At 38.2% G+C, this 15,490-nt stretch overlaps 1 protein-coding gene across 3 annotated transcripts in view; it reads right to left on the reverse strand.

The window, feature by feature from the left end:
* KCNK2 (potassium two pore domain channel subfamily K member 2) overlaps positions 1-15,490 on the reverse strand; it is a 129,724-nt gene that overhangs the window by 8,939 nt on the left and 105,295 nt on the right. For all 3 annotated transcript variants that reach the window (XM_071426131.1, XM_071426141.1, XM_071426151.1), the window contains one exon: positions 10,426-10,565. In XM_071426131.1, the coding sequence (XP_071282232.1) occupies positions 10,426-10,565 (140 nt within the window). The remainder of the gene's footprint in view (positions 1-10,425; positions 10,566-15,490) is intronic.

Here is a 15,490-nt window from a genome sequence, read left to right on the forward strand (position 1 = left end):
ACTCCACCTACCCCTGCCAAAATCCATCTAAATTAATAATGTCCTAGAACTGGCTCTCAGTCAATATCTCTAGTAGGGTCAAAAGTTCCTATGCAGTTTCATTGCTACTGTGTTTTAGCTTTCTGTCCAGCCGAGCTCTGCACTTGGATAAAGGCCAACAGCATAAACCAGAAAGCAAAAACATCCAAGGGGATGCTACTGTTGAAACTAAAAAAACATTTCAACATACTGAAGCACCTACTTCATGCTTCAGTACATTTGCTCTAGTTCCTTATACTTGTCAAGAGTTTGAGAATCTTTCTGGACACTCACAAAATTATCCAAATACTTAATGCATGCAAAACTTCCCACCATTCAGGAAAACCACTCATCCTATTAAGTGTCTGGAAAGCACAAGCCATGTAGCCATATACAAGTAATCTGTACTTTGAATTAAGCCACATCTGTGCTCTAGCAGGAAAACAAACAATCAAAAGCATAATTAAGGACATCCTTAAATAGACCAAGACAAATGCATTTGCCTAACTTAACTTTGCCTTAGTTCTGCTCCCTCCTCTGTCACAGGGATATTCTTGAAAAACCCCAACATCACAGCAAAATCAGTTAATCTACTTCTACTTACAGAGGGGGAAGAAATATATCCTGCTTGGATGGAGCTCAGATATATGACATGAAAGCTATGACATACTCTAGAGGACGTATACCACTGAGTAGAAAATATGAAAAAAATAGCATTATATATATGTCATGCAAGAAAATGAAAACATATATTTCAAAGTAATGTGTGCAGCTTTTTCTGTCACAGCTGAGCATTATGTTGTTTCCCTTTGGCATACAGGGCTCATACATTTTATGATGAGCATGTTAGTGCAAGGCAAAAAACTGAATTTAAAAAGCAAGTAGATGAGCTGGAGGTACCCATTTGACAACATTTTAGGGTGAAAAACAGGTGCCCTTCCTTACAGATATTCTTAATGATCTAGATGTTGCCCAGTATATAATTTTATAATTTCTCATATTTTTCCCTAATGCATTCTCCAAATTTTCATAGCTTCATTTTTCCTCTCCAGTGTATTTTATCCTGCAACTTAAAAATAACACATCCAATTAACCTCTCTATGATATGCTACTCAGACAAAACTAGAAAGTGCATTACATGTCAAATTATGCAGGCAGCAGAATACAGAGCATAACATTTCGTCTTAGCTCTCAGGAAATTCAGCCAGTGTTTGCAGGAATTGTTCACAAAGCTCCTTTAAAAAATGTGGGTACAGAGAGGGGTGATGGGTTTAACAACTCAGCTGCTGGGTGGGTTTATCCCTGAGTGCATCAGAGGGGTTTCCTACCCGCCATCTCTCTTTTCTGCAGTTCTGGGCCGGCATATGCTGCCTTCTCCCATGCAAGTTGCTGCTTGACACAAATTTCTATTCACCACCGCAGTTTCTTTAGGCTAGAGAAGACCAGAGTGCAGAAGAGAAAAAGAGAAGCTTCACAAAAATTTTTAGTGAAACCTATGCATTTGCTGCATATGAAGGGAATCTCATTTATATTCCACCTAAAATTCCCAACCTCATGATCTGGCTTTCAGTATTTCTGCTATTATAGTGTTATTAGTACATACCCAAAATACCTGTGGAGAGGTTTTAGAGAAGAGTGTGCTCTACTTGTCTTTAAAGGCAAACAGCCACAAAAAGCAAGAAATATCACAGGCATTAATGAGATATCTGTGCTGAGCTTTCCCAGGTCCACCATGTTCTATGATGAACCACCCTCTTCTATGCCTCCATCCTGTCAGGACCTCGGTTCTGTGGCAGGCAGCTCTCCTTCACCAGGTCTTCAAGGTACCAGACTTTAATTTCAAGATGAATGGCACACATGAAGCAGGAACTGATGCCTTTTTTGGTTCCACTCACTGGTATACATATCCCTCTGTTTTTCAGATAAATATCAGAGGGGAAAAGACTCTCTTTTGTGAAATTGTCATCTTCTGAGGTAAGGCTTCAATTACAAAGACAATTGTATTTTTGTAGCCATGGTGGTCAGAAATTTTTGGGAACAAAACTCTCCTGATAGAAACTGGATTGTTGAGTCCCATAATAAGCAATGATTGTGAGTTCATTCTGGTGAGCAATGATTGTTTGGTTTCACCCACATAACTTCCATGAACACATCTGATGTCTTGGATGAAATAAACCACATTCTCCAATGGGAATGCAGAGACCCTATGAATTTTGATTATTTTATTTGTGGAGGAACATTTATGGTGGCAGCTGGGGGAATATGTTTTATGGAGATGTAACAGATGGCAGATGCAAGAAATGGCCTTTTCCTCTATCATGGTTTGATTCAACAAAATAAAAACAGCCTAAAAATCATGCCTACAAAACAAAAGCAGATATAGTAAGAGTCACCACAGTTATTTTGTTTCACCTTTTGTTTTTTCCATAAATATGAAGACTGCTATGCTAGGTATTTCCTCAAAGCTATTATTGAATATGGCCCATCAGATATGTCTTTTTATAGATCTGCATGTGTGTAGTCTCAGTAGTGTAGACAAGTTATGGGCCTGATTATCTCACTCTCTATTGTTCTCCTTTATTATTAACTTCCAATGATAAAGATTAAAAAAAAAAAAGTTGAAATTTTCCTTTAAAAATCAGTTCTATTTAGTGGTTTCAGCTGCCTCAGAGAGCCATCCAACCCCTCTTTCAACCTGGTGAGAGTGAATGACATGCACCTGTATTAGCCACAAGAAACTACTTAGGTTTGCATAAAGCTCTACCAGCTGAGCCTGAGGTGGTGCAGGGGAACAGTGTGTCTCCTCTGCCTGTGCTATACAGCCAATGACTTGGCTGCAGCCAGAAATAGCAAACATTTTAAGAACTGTACTAGAAGCATAATGAAACCCAAGCCACAGGCAGTTGAAAGACTGCCTAAACTTTCTCCCAGAGGAAAGAGACAATTGTTTCATAAACTCACTGGACTTTTTTTAGCTTATAAACATATGCTAAAAAAGAACAAACACAGAAAAGGACTTTTAATTTCTACTTGGTAATAAGGAATGATTATATTAACTAGTTGGTCAAGTCCCAGAAAGAGCTGTTTATTTCTTAACTCTCTAGTGTCAATATCTGGAGTGATATTTGTGTGAAATATTAAAGCTCCACTTTGGCTGTTCAACACTAGTATTACAACTGCACCTATTCCTTGTGAAAGGCAGTATTCTTTAGCTTTTTTGGTCCCTTTTATCTGCAATTGCAGAGCATTTTCCTCAGCATCACCACACCTACTTGCAAGGGCATTCTGCTGAACTTGCTTTGTCTGGGAACTCATCCTCAAGACAGCTATCAGATTCATACACTCAGCATTAGTAACGTTCTGGAGTATTTTCCTAACAATGTCCAAGCACTGAGATTATCCTAAAAAAAAAAACAAGTAAGGTTTTCAGGAATATTAATCATGAAGATATCAGTGATATTTAATCTGGAATATTTTCAGCCCCACAATAAAGTAAACCACAGATACATTTTTTGCTGTAACAAAGGATCAATTACATCTTATCTCCAAAAATTAAGATTTCTCAATGTAGATCATCATAATATATATTCTGGGAATCTTCATGGGTAATTAACTCCAAAAAATGCCATTGTTATAACTGATCTCTCTTTAATCAATTTCCCTTATTATGAAGTATAAGTCTCTTGCTCTAGTTTTATTTTTGCAAATTCAATAGCTCTTGCCTTTACTCCCTTGCTGCCTGCAGCCTTCACTGTAGTAATTCTTCCCTGAACACTGTGGGAGAGCAGGGCCAGGCACAGGGGCTGCCATGAGAGACACTGACAGTGTCCCCATGCCCTGGGCCATGCTGCTCCTCATGGAAGTGTCCTTGGCAGCACATCTCCTGTAATCAGCACCCCAGCAGGACTTGGTACTCAATATGCAGTAACAAAACAGCAGTCTCTAAGTGCCTGGTATGCCCAGCTAAGAGGCATGATACAAATATAGATATAACCACAGCAAAACTGTTGAGATGTTATCTGTGTGTGTGCTGAATCTGAAGTGAAGCAAGCATCACATGTCCAAAGTACACAAAACTATGAGGAAAGATCTCAAAAAAGTGTCAAAAGCCATCAGCTATTTAGTTTTCCTGAAATTCCCAGAACAAGATGTTCTTTCCTATCCATTATTGCACACATTGCCACAGCAGACTTTTAAAAGACTGATCAATATAGGAACTCAGTATTACAGACTGTTGCTAGGGCAGGTCCAGGAACATCACCAGGATAACCTAAACTCATAGAAAGGAGGAGAACAAATCTCATTCAGAACCACGCCAGTCATTTCCATCTCCTCCTTACACCAAAACCACTCTTTATACATCCCTGAGACTCTGGGCTGCAGAGAGACTGTACTCCCACCTTTTATTTTGGGCTTGTTTTGGTTGAATTTTTTGTCCTGTTGCTAGGCAAATTCACACAGAGACATGCAGTTGTTTTGTTGTAGGAAGCTTTTATATTTCTCCCCATCTCATAGAAATCATTAAAAACAATCACCTTTTCAAACATGGCTGTTCCTTCCCAAATAGACTTTTTTGCACATCTTGGATGTACTGGAAAAAAAAACTCTTAATGCAAGACAGATTTCTCTTCAGATGCTTCCTTTGCTGTTTTTGTAGCTCTCTGCATTCTTCCTGAAGTTTAGACCACAAATCTAGTGGCTGTTTTCCAGTATATTAGCGTATACCATTTCCAGTATATTCCTTTTAACAACATTTGCAGCAGTACCACCACTTTCCTAAAGAAACTTGATTAATCCCTGCTTCCACATCTTAGAATTGTTACCCTCATTAATCACTGCATTGCAAAATTACTTTGCACACCATGGCTTTGACACTGTATTTGTCTCCCATAAATATTTCCAATTCAGTGCTTTCTAGGAACAGACTGCCATCACATCAGCCTGACCAGTTCAGTGAACTTGTGGATATAAAATTTGCAAAACTGCTGCAGTTTGGTTTGGTTTTTTCGGTTTTGGTTGGTAAGGGTTTTAGGTTTTTGTTTTGTTGGGATTTGTTTTGAGATTTTTTTATGGTTTTGTCTGTTTTTCTTTTATGTTTTGGATTGTTTGTCTGTTTTCTTTTGCCAGGAGGTGGGAGGGTTGGTTGGTTGGGGGGAGTGGATATATGAAAAGTCTAAATAGTTGTTTTCTTCAACAGAAGCTGAGTCATCTCACTTGAAACAATGTAAAATGGACCAGCAAGTGACTCTGATCACCAGGCTAAAGAGTTATTCTCTACCATCTTCATTTCTAAGTGAACAGATTTTGTTTCTTGAAATAGGGAGAGCCAGGTCAAGAGTTCATTGAACAACTGAACAACTTCTTCCTCCTTTTTGGTCATACACCCTCACTACTCATCATCTGAGGACAGTCTGTTTGCCTGGAGGATGAAAACCCTTCAAAACTGTTCCTCACTTGAGTCCACTAATTTTTTTCATTTTTTTATTCATACAAGCCTACACCTAGGGTCTCTCTTTGGGGGCTATGAGAAATGAACTCAAGTTCTCTTTCTGCTGGGTCCCTCTTGCTGGGTGAGCACCTTCAGCCTAAAGCTAATAAAAAGGCAAGAAATAATACAGGGAGTGCAATAACCTCCACAGCATCATCATGACAAGTCTAATTCTGTTTTGACATATTTGAGTGACAGCTCTGTCACTGGTGCCAAGAAGATTAAACTGAATGATGATTCAGATGAGTCAAATTTGTTGAATTTGTTTATAAATATCAAATATAGCAGCTGCCTCTTGAATTTCCACAAGAAGTGAATGTTCTACTTCTCATAAAATTTTAGGCTTGGTCTTTAAAGCTGGCTGCATGTTGCTCAATTCTAAAGACAGATCAGCAGCATGAAAAAATCATTTGTCCAAACTGAGCTGATATCTAACATAAGTCTGTCACCTGGACTCCTGATACACAGTAAAGGGAACAGGCTCCTCCAGGATCCTAAGCCCAAATGCCTAAGAATGTTGGCTGGGTAGGCATTTTTTGCTGAAAATTCTGGAATTCAGAAGCTTGGCATACAGAAGTAAAAGAAAAAATATGACAAGGAAAAAATCCTGCTGAAAATTTACCTTTCAAAGAGACTAAAATCAGAAGACTTTAAAAGTGCTCTGAGTAATCAGAGTGTAGAGAATAATGAAGAGGAGGGAGTTTAAGGCAAGCTAGTATAGCTGAGGCTGAACTTCAGAGACAGATCGCCTACTTAAGATTACAGCTCACAGCATGTTCCAGTGACTTTCTGACATTTCATCTATCTTACTACATGAGCTGCTTCCAGATCTATCCTTCTAAAACTCCCACTTCTGTCTCTACTTGTCTTTCACTTCCCTCCCCATTTGATGCATTCAAAGTTCTCCAGAGTGTTTCAGGAGACAAAAGCCACCAGAGCAACTGACTGACATACTGGTTATCTGGATCTTAATAACAAAATATAGCAGTTTTGTGCATTAGTGCAGTTCTGATCAGATTTTTTTTTTTTTTGTGTCAGATCCACTTGCATATGGCAAACTTTCCTGCTAGTGTACTGAAAAGAATATAGATGTTTTATTTTGTTGAAACAGTGAAATGCATTATTACCTCAAAGTCTTATGTAAACTGCTTCTAATAACAACACCACTACCTTAAAATATATGACTAGAACTACAGATTTTAGGTGATATCCATTAACAGCATGGTTCCTCTCTGGAATAAGGAGGACTTCCCATCATGCCCTAAATATCCTGGTATTTATTGATACTTTTTACTTTAGACTAAAGGAAAAGGCAAAAAAGAGATTAGGTCTGCCTACCAAAAGAAATATACCTCTGATGATATCTAGTTTTGGTTGTTGGGGGGAAGTAAAGAACAACACTTGCAACCTCTCTGTCTCACTCTGGACTCGGGTAACATTCTCTAGATTTTTCTACTTAGACTGCTGAAACCAGCACAATTGATCACTACTGAATGATCTGCTCCTTCCTGTATCTAAAACATGTTACTGTTTTCTAGGAAAGAGAATATAAGTCCTATACAAAACCTGGTTTATTTGTTTATACCCATAACAATCCCCATAATTTTCAGGAAAGTTTTCAGCATCCTATTTCCTAGGAAATATATTAAACTGCTTCAGCTTTCAGAGTGCACTTATCACAGTTCTGTAGATTTTTTCATGGACTCTCTATCTCAATAGGTTTTAATATATAGCATTGTTTCCCACTTCAAAGGCTACTTTTAGGTATAAGGGGCTATTTCCCCAAGGACTGACAGTTTGAAAATACACTCCATACTTTGAACTAGGTTTTTTCATTGCACACATGGATATTGGAACTCTAGAGAGGTTCCTGTGCTATAATCTGCATCCATAGAAGCTGGAACAGCCCACTGTAAATTTAGGTTTAACTGGAAAAAAGACAAGACATTCAGTCTCATCTGGCTTCTGCTGGCACAGAAGAGAGTTGATAACTGCATTTCCACTAAGCTCCTTCAGCATCTTCACTCAGATTTTCCCAGGAAGATAGCAAGAATGGGCTAAGCAGTTTTTATCATAAAATGAAACCTGTATAAAAGTGAATATTTGTAAAATGCTTATAGCCAATCTTATAACAAAATACAATTTATTTATATTACTTTCTTCCTACAAAGTATCTTCAGGATAGAAGATGGAATATTTTTTTGTATTTTCTAACTACCACACAACTTAAGGTATATAATAATTAAATTCTCAAACTGGTCTCTGCCATTGTTAAAACTATTGAATTTTAAACTGCTAAGCATTTTATTCCTACTATGAATTCTCACACATGCCTGGGCAATGGCTTAAGAAGTAGGGAGGGAGATTTTTGACCATCAGAGATATCATTAATTGAACAAATGGCACCAATTATGTTATGTCTGTCTTTAATCTAACCTCACACACATGAGACTTGTATACAGCTGAATTCCCAATACCTGCTTCAGCCAAGAGAACTCTGATATATCTGAAGAATGAAGCTTTCCTTGCTGTAGACAAAATGAATATGCTTGTTTAGGCTATAAAGGTGAGAAAGAATGAAAAGATGGACTAGGTTGCACATTCCCAGTGCCTGAGAAAAGAAAGCTCAGCACTGCACTGCATAACCTGGCAAAGAGGTTTCCCTGATAAAAATAGGAATGCTTTTGATGTGTTAGAGGTATTCTTGAGTTCCTTCAATTTATGTGTCTTTAAATCCTTTCCAGAACTAGCCTATATTGAAATAGCTTCACAAAGAGCTACAAATTTCAAACATTCTTAATGCATTAATAAGATTAAAGCCTCCTTGTGTTATATATTCAACTATATAGTCAAGATACTAAGATCTCTGGGTAAGATGCTGTCTGGATAACAGAAAAGAATATGAGAAAACTGAGGTTAAAGATCTGATTAATTCTAGGAAGTAGTGTGAAGAACTAAAATGTGTCATCAGTGTCTGAGAAAATACAGCAAAAACAAGCCTGGAGAATATTTTTGCATAGTCTGAAGTCACAGTGTCTCAGTCACATCACATTTTTTCCAAAACATCCAGGCACAAGTAACCCAGGGAAACTAAAGACAACTTAGGAAATGCCCCAAGCTGACAAGAGTTAGACACCAGGAGACTGCCCAGAGGAAACAGCACTCTTAGAGTCATGGAATATCCTGAGTTCAAAGGGACCCACAAGGATAATTGAAATCCAACTCTTGGTTCTGCACAAAATTCCAAGGTGTGCCTGAGAGCATTGTCCAAATGCTTTGTGAACTCTGGCAGGCTTGGTGCTGTGACCTCTTCCCTGGGGAGCCTGTGCCAGTGTTCTCCTACTTCTTCCTATTGCAGAGGGGAAAACGGGCGAGACCAACCTAATTCTGAATTTCAAAATAACCAAATACAACCACGCAGGTTACAGGCATTTGAGGGGATGCACTGGTTCCCTGCAGCCAGAGTCAGCCATGTAAGGCTGGCTGTTAAAGGCAGCCTCAGTGCTTTTCTAGAAAACAGAACTGTGATCCTGTCAGCTGTTGAGAACACTCCGATGATACCTGCAGCTCCCCAAATGTGGAGGGCGATAGCAGAGCTCATTGTGGAAGGGAAGCTATAAATACCCTTTCAAATGTACAGCATGTGGCAAAAGATGGCACTCTTGAACTGAAACTGTTTGAATAAATATTGTCCTCTGCATCAGGGCTAAGTGGTTATGAATTGCCTGCTCAAAGTGCACTTAGAGCAGACCTGTCACGGTGCTGTCTCTAACCACGAGCACAGCAAGGGCAAGGGAAAAGGGCTCCCCACCCCACATTCCTTACAAAGGCAAGATCCCAGCTGCCACCCTCCTGCCTGCTGCCCTGCTCCTGCTCAGAAGGTGGCAGGCACCCTGAGGGACTGCAGCCAGTGAAAGCAAGTAGGGGAAAGCCACCCTTCAGAGCAAAGGCTTTGGGAACTCCAGGATTGCCAGGAATACATCCAGGCATTGATGCCATGCCCTGCAGCTAAGAAAACTATTCAAAACAATGTAAGTAGCAGGCCACTGCACAGTAGCCAACATATTCATTCCATCAAAAACAAATTAGAGTTTTTATGTTTGAGTAGCATAAATCAACTGAAGCGTGCAAAAGAACTCAAGCTAAATTAGAGGGAAATAATATGTTACTTCAAACAAAATTAATTTCTCAGACTTCCAGTAAAACCTGAACTAGGCACGCTACAATTGAAGGAAATTTTATTTACACTCAAACATTTTCAAAACAAGGACATTTTCTTAAATGACAAAACTTAACATAAAAAGTTGTATCATTGGGATTATAAATACAAGTGAAAACAAGATAAAACAAGTGAAATTTACAAGTGAAAACATATTTCAATTGAAAGTAATATAATTGACTACAGATACTGAATAATTACGTGGAAGGTATTATGGTAAAATACACCCAGGGATAGTTAAACAATTCATTCCAATACCTTGCATGATATGAAAAATTTATTTTCTTACCACTATAGAGCATGGTATCTCGAATATAAACACTTAAGTACTGTCTTTACATACCTGCATCACTTATAGAAACAAAACAGAATTGTTTTTACCTGAAAAATTAAGGCCTACATTCTACTACCTAGAACAGTAGTTTAGGATTTTTTTCCACATAAATCAAGTGCAACTAATCATATACATTTAATTTAATAATACATTTAATCTCATTTTCTATGCAGATATATGAAAATAAAACACTATGCTTAAATTGACTGCTACCTAGTTTCCTGCAGTTTGAGCTGCAGCATTACAGTTCATGCACAAACAGCTTTGACTTATGCACCCTAAGAGCAAAAGCAACTATAAGCTCACCTGGCTTCTATTCAAAGTTTTTAAAAAGGAATATTTCTTCCCTTTTCAAAATATTCTTACCTCTTCCTTTGTCTTTTTTGATATGACCCTTAGCCAGTCTCCAATCATGCTGAGGACAGCTGCAAAGTAAGCCAGCCCAACAAGGATCCAGAACCACACCACTGGTTTGTAAAAATCTAGGTATTCAATATCTGAACCCCCTGAAAAACAATACAGTAAAAATTAATTCACACTTAATAGCTATAGATGCAAAGATGTTTTTAAATTAATTTTCCTAGAAAAAAGAAGTTAAGTTTCTTACATCTTCTGTATTTTTACCCATGCAAAATATTTTTAAAAATTTGAACAAATTATATAAATTAGCTCATTCTTAACAGTAACATGTGGAGTTTGCAAATTTTAGACAAAAAATGTTAACAATTCATAATAACTATTGAATGAACACAAACTGATTCAACTTCTGAAACACTGTCATTGAAGACAGAGGTCACTGAAGACAGCTTGAATGAAATGACTTGCCACCTGCTCCAAAAAATGATGCTGTACCAGAGTTTGAAGTATTGTTCTAAAGAATGGAATGTGTTCATATCCTGAGAAATCTGTTTTGGCAAGAACTTTAAAACATCTCAATACTTATATAAAACCTTTAGCCTCAGTAAAGAAAGAGCAGCACCTGCATTAACGAGTGTCCCTGGTGGGTAGGCAAACATTATCTTCTCTATTCTGCAGAAGGAAACCAGAGTGCAGGGACTTGAGTTGAACTGATCATACCACCCCTGCCCCCCCTTGCCCCCCCCCAAAAAAAAGGGTGGATAAAAGAAGTCTGCTGAAGGCAAGTTTTTTGAATCCCACTGCCAGTGGGATTAGCACCAGTCACTTCTTTTCAGTGTTAAAGTATGAAAAAGTATAAATTTCAAAGGTGTCTGTAATAGAGCTTTCAGGTATAATACAGCTATAAGGAACAGATGTCTTATTTCCACACAAAAATAAGTTATGTTCATCCAGGGCTCCTGACAACACCAAATTACTCACATTTCACATCTCCCCGTGCAATAAAACAGAAGCCATACACTTGTAATTCAGCTGTGTTACAACAAATAAAACCAGACTTTAGTTTGGGCTGCTGGAAGAAGTTTGATGTGTGTATCTGCCCATAATTGAGGAGACGATGCAGTAAAACCTTCTCAGGCACATTAAAGTAGCCTGTGCAGGTACATAGTACTTTGTTTTATGTATCTGCAGCCTATACTGAAGCAAATCAAAGGAAAATTGCCCCCAGAATATCCAGCGCCTTGTCATGGTACTGAGATTGACTCTCAGAGAATAATGGTTTTATTAACTTTATTATGACTGAGATTACATGCAAATAACAAAGAATTTTACTGATGGCTAGCTTTGTATGGACCCCTCCCAGACAGAAATTTTATTTTCATGTCAATTATACCTTTCCATAAAAAAAAAATAAATAAAAAAGCATCGAGCTGCAATGGTTTGCTCAGCTATCCAAGAGATGAATCCACATTGTGAAGGTAGATATCCTTCGATGCCTTTGTAGTCCCAAGCAGAGGTAGAAGACAGAGCTCTGTTTAGAACAGATGTTCAGCCACCAAAGGGGCTGAGTTTGTCACAGCACAAGACAAACAAAACACCAAATCATTTGTTAACAACATCCATCTCAAATCAATCTAGTAAAAGTAGTAAAAGAGTATTTCAGAGATGATTCACCCAAAATTCGTTGTAATTCAAAAAAAAATGGTTGATTACCACTGTCTTTGCTATAGTAATGGGCCACTCTTGGTGGTTCATCCCCTTCTTCAGCTGTTCATACAATGCACAAGGAAGTATCATAGAAAGCACCCCTATGGCTGCTTTTTCATTTTTGGCATATTATTTTTATAAACTGAAACTGGAACCTAACTCTGCCAGTCTGCAGGAAGCACTTCCTTCACAGTTTATAATTATCTTATTTACAGCAAAGTTAATCACTGGGGCAAGAGTTAGGAGAAATTCCTGTTCAACCAAGTTTTCTGTGCTGTCTGGCCAGGAGATGGCTCCGTCTAGCCATGCCCAAAGAAGCTCAGCTCTCCTGAAGCTGAAGGGACAACAGGTATCCAAAGAAATGCACTAGGATAAGACTTTGGAGGTAGAACCTTTGTTAGCTGTTGAGCTTCTGAATTTCAAGGACTCCTTGGAAGATTTTGCAATTTAATCAAATCTTAAGGGAGAGAGAGAGACATACCTGAGGATGGTTGTCCTGACATAACTGTCTCTTGTGATGCTCAAACTGCCATAATGAAGTTACCTGGGAATGTCATTAAACAGATTTCATAGAGAAATGTGATCACAACTCAACTGTACTGAATTTAAACTACAAGAATTCATTAACTACCAAATTCACTTAAATGGATATGAATGCATTTGGGTATGAGTATGCATAGCTAAATGTACTTTTACTGAAGTATATGAGATAATCTAATGATTTTATGGGCAACATCATAAAAAGCATCAACATGATACACTATCATGTTTCTTTTGCAAAGCAAATTGGTTCATGCAGCCCTCTAGGAAGCAAAATGCTGAGAAGGCAGAAGATGAAGCTTGTTGCTTATTTGGCAAACCCAGTTTTGTGGGCTGAGGGACAAAGCTTTTCCCAGCTTTCTTTAGCCTCTACCCAAAATAGGTTAAAACCACAATGAAGAAGAAATCCAGCAGTCTCACTGCCATAATCTGCTACCAAGAGCAGCCACAGTTTACTGTACTGCCAAGGTGTTTTCTGGTAAAGATTTTATCTAAAGTTGCTGGAAGATTATGAGAAAACCACTTTTCCCATCCATCAACATCACAGGCTACTGTATTGCTGCTGCCATCATTCTCACATCTGCCAAAAAATTTTATATGGGATTTTCAACACTTTGGAAAACATAAGTTGTTCTATGGCCCAAACATATTCCTTACAAACGTGAAGAACTCTGTTTCAGTGAAGAAAGACATTCCTGAATATCCCAGGCAAGCCTTAAAACAGATTCTGGTTCTCAGGTAAGAGATCAGGGTTATAAGTATAAATTTTTTACTTATTTATGTAAAACAAGCCCTTTGAAAGTAAATAATTGTCTTCATTGTTGCTACTCATTTTTCCCATTCTCTCTAAAGTAACTGGCTCAAAATAGAAACATGTAATTATTTCTATAAAGTTGGTTGGCTTTGCATTTTTACTTCAAAATTAGAAGGAGAGAATAGAAAATGCTGTCAATATTGAGTATCTTAGTTCCATATCAGCAAAAAATTTCTGGGTTATTCAAAAGTTGGCACTGCAAACAAGGAAATGTCTATAATTTTTCATCACCAGAAAAAATTACTCTGTATATAGAAAAATTATATAATCCAGTTTTAATTGCAGAATAACAAGTAGCTGTCTACCATCCCTGTTGTGACAAACCTGACAAACATGTTTAATCCAGAAATGCAATTTGTCCCACTCCAAAGACACATGGAGGTTCAGCCCCGCAGCTTGAAAGGAATTACCTCTGAGGACTGCAAAAAAAAAAAAGGTGGGGACAGACTAGCTCATGTGGCAATGTGGAAATGCAGAAGGCTGGGGCCAAGACAGTATTGCACTGTCAGAGATGGAATGTAAGTGGGCCAGAGAAGCCACTTGATGCCACTCAGTGGAAAATGGAGAGCTACTTCAGAAAACAAAGCACAGCTCTAAAACACTCCTGACATGCTGTCCTGCACAGACATCAAGAAGTCAGTGCTCCATCTTCACCTTAAAGCACAGCTCACAGCAGAGAGCCCCTATTACAGACACGGCGCCCCAAGGGGGCAAAGAGCTCCTCCAAATTCCAAAAAGGGCCTCGGAGTCTCTGGGAGGGCACAGAGCTCTCCTCCAGCTGCCAGACACCCCCACCCCTGGCTCAGCATGACCAGCTCTCTGCTGGTGCATGGTACCACACAGTGCCCGCACATCAGCTGGGCTGCTGTGACCACTGGGTCAAGTGCCCCAGTTCGGTGACATTAAATGAGACTGAAATATCTCATTTCTCTACAAACTGGGTCTCAGGCCAAGAAACACAGCGCAGAGCCAGGTGTATGCATCACAGTGGAAATACAGCAGAGTTGATTACAGAATGAAACAGTGAAAAAGCAGTAAGTTAAAAATCAGGGTTTAAACATGGAAAATAAGCCAGGAAAAAAGAAAAAAACCACTCCCACAAAAGCAACAAGAGTTGGAATACATTTTTAAAGTAACATTTTCAGAATTCTGTGATCTGTTTCACCAAACCAGTTGGGACAATCTTATATCATCATTATGCTCCACTGTGAAACAGACTACTGATATGTTATTTATATTTTTGCCTTCTACTTAATTTAGCCAAGTTTGGGACATGTCACCTCATTTAAATTTGAAACATGTTAGATTAATGCCATTAGAAATATTTGAATATACTTTCCAAACTGCACTGCAAGTTAAAGAATTTATCTGTGCATGTGAACAATATATTGCCATTTATACAGATATATTCATGTGCCTCAGTGCAAACCTTAGTACCCAGAAATATATTTCATTGTACTGAAATCATGACACATTCAACATGAGAAGATTTCTTTTTCTCTTTCACAAGATATTAATAATTTTGGTTGGGTTTTCTTCTGTCATGTTAAAGTCAATGTTTTCTCTTGAAAACCAGAAAAGGGATGTTTGACTATGTCCTGATATTCATAAGGCAGTGCAGGCTGTAGTACAGTTTTTCTTCTTTTTTTGCAAAAAGCTACAATAATATTTCTTTAGCTAAAAAAAGTATTTCTCTCCCTCCAAAAAAATGAAACAATTCTAAAAATTTGAAAAATCAACTAATTTCATAAGACAGAGAAGCAGTCATTTTTTTGGAATATTGTTCATATATTTTCTTGAACATGAATTGCAAGGGCTTTTCATCTTTTCCTTCCTTGCATATACCAGGAGTGATCAGTCTATTATGTTTTCCTTAAGGCTTTTCTTGCTGATGGAAACCCCAGCTGAAGTTTCCACAGGCTCCAAATAACTCCTTAGACTCTGACTAACAAAGGAAACATTTCCTCATTCTGGTTTCTGCGAGTAGAGTACATGGTCCGCAGGACAAAAAAG

Source organism: Agelaius tricolor, unplaced genomic scaffold (genome assembly GCF_023055355.1).
Source record: "Agelaius tricolor isolate 1412-34295 unplaced genomic scaffold, bAgeTri1.0.p SCAF_1, whole genome shotgun sequence".
NCBI classification, from domain to species: Eukaryota; Metazoa; Chordata; class Aves; order Passeriformes; family Icteridae; genus Agelaius; species Agelaius tricolor.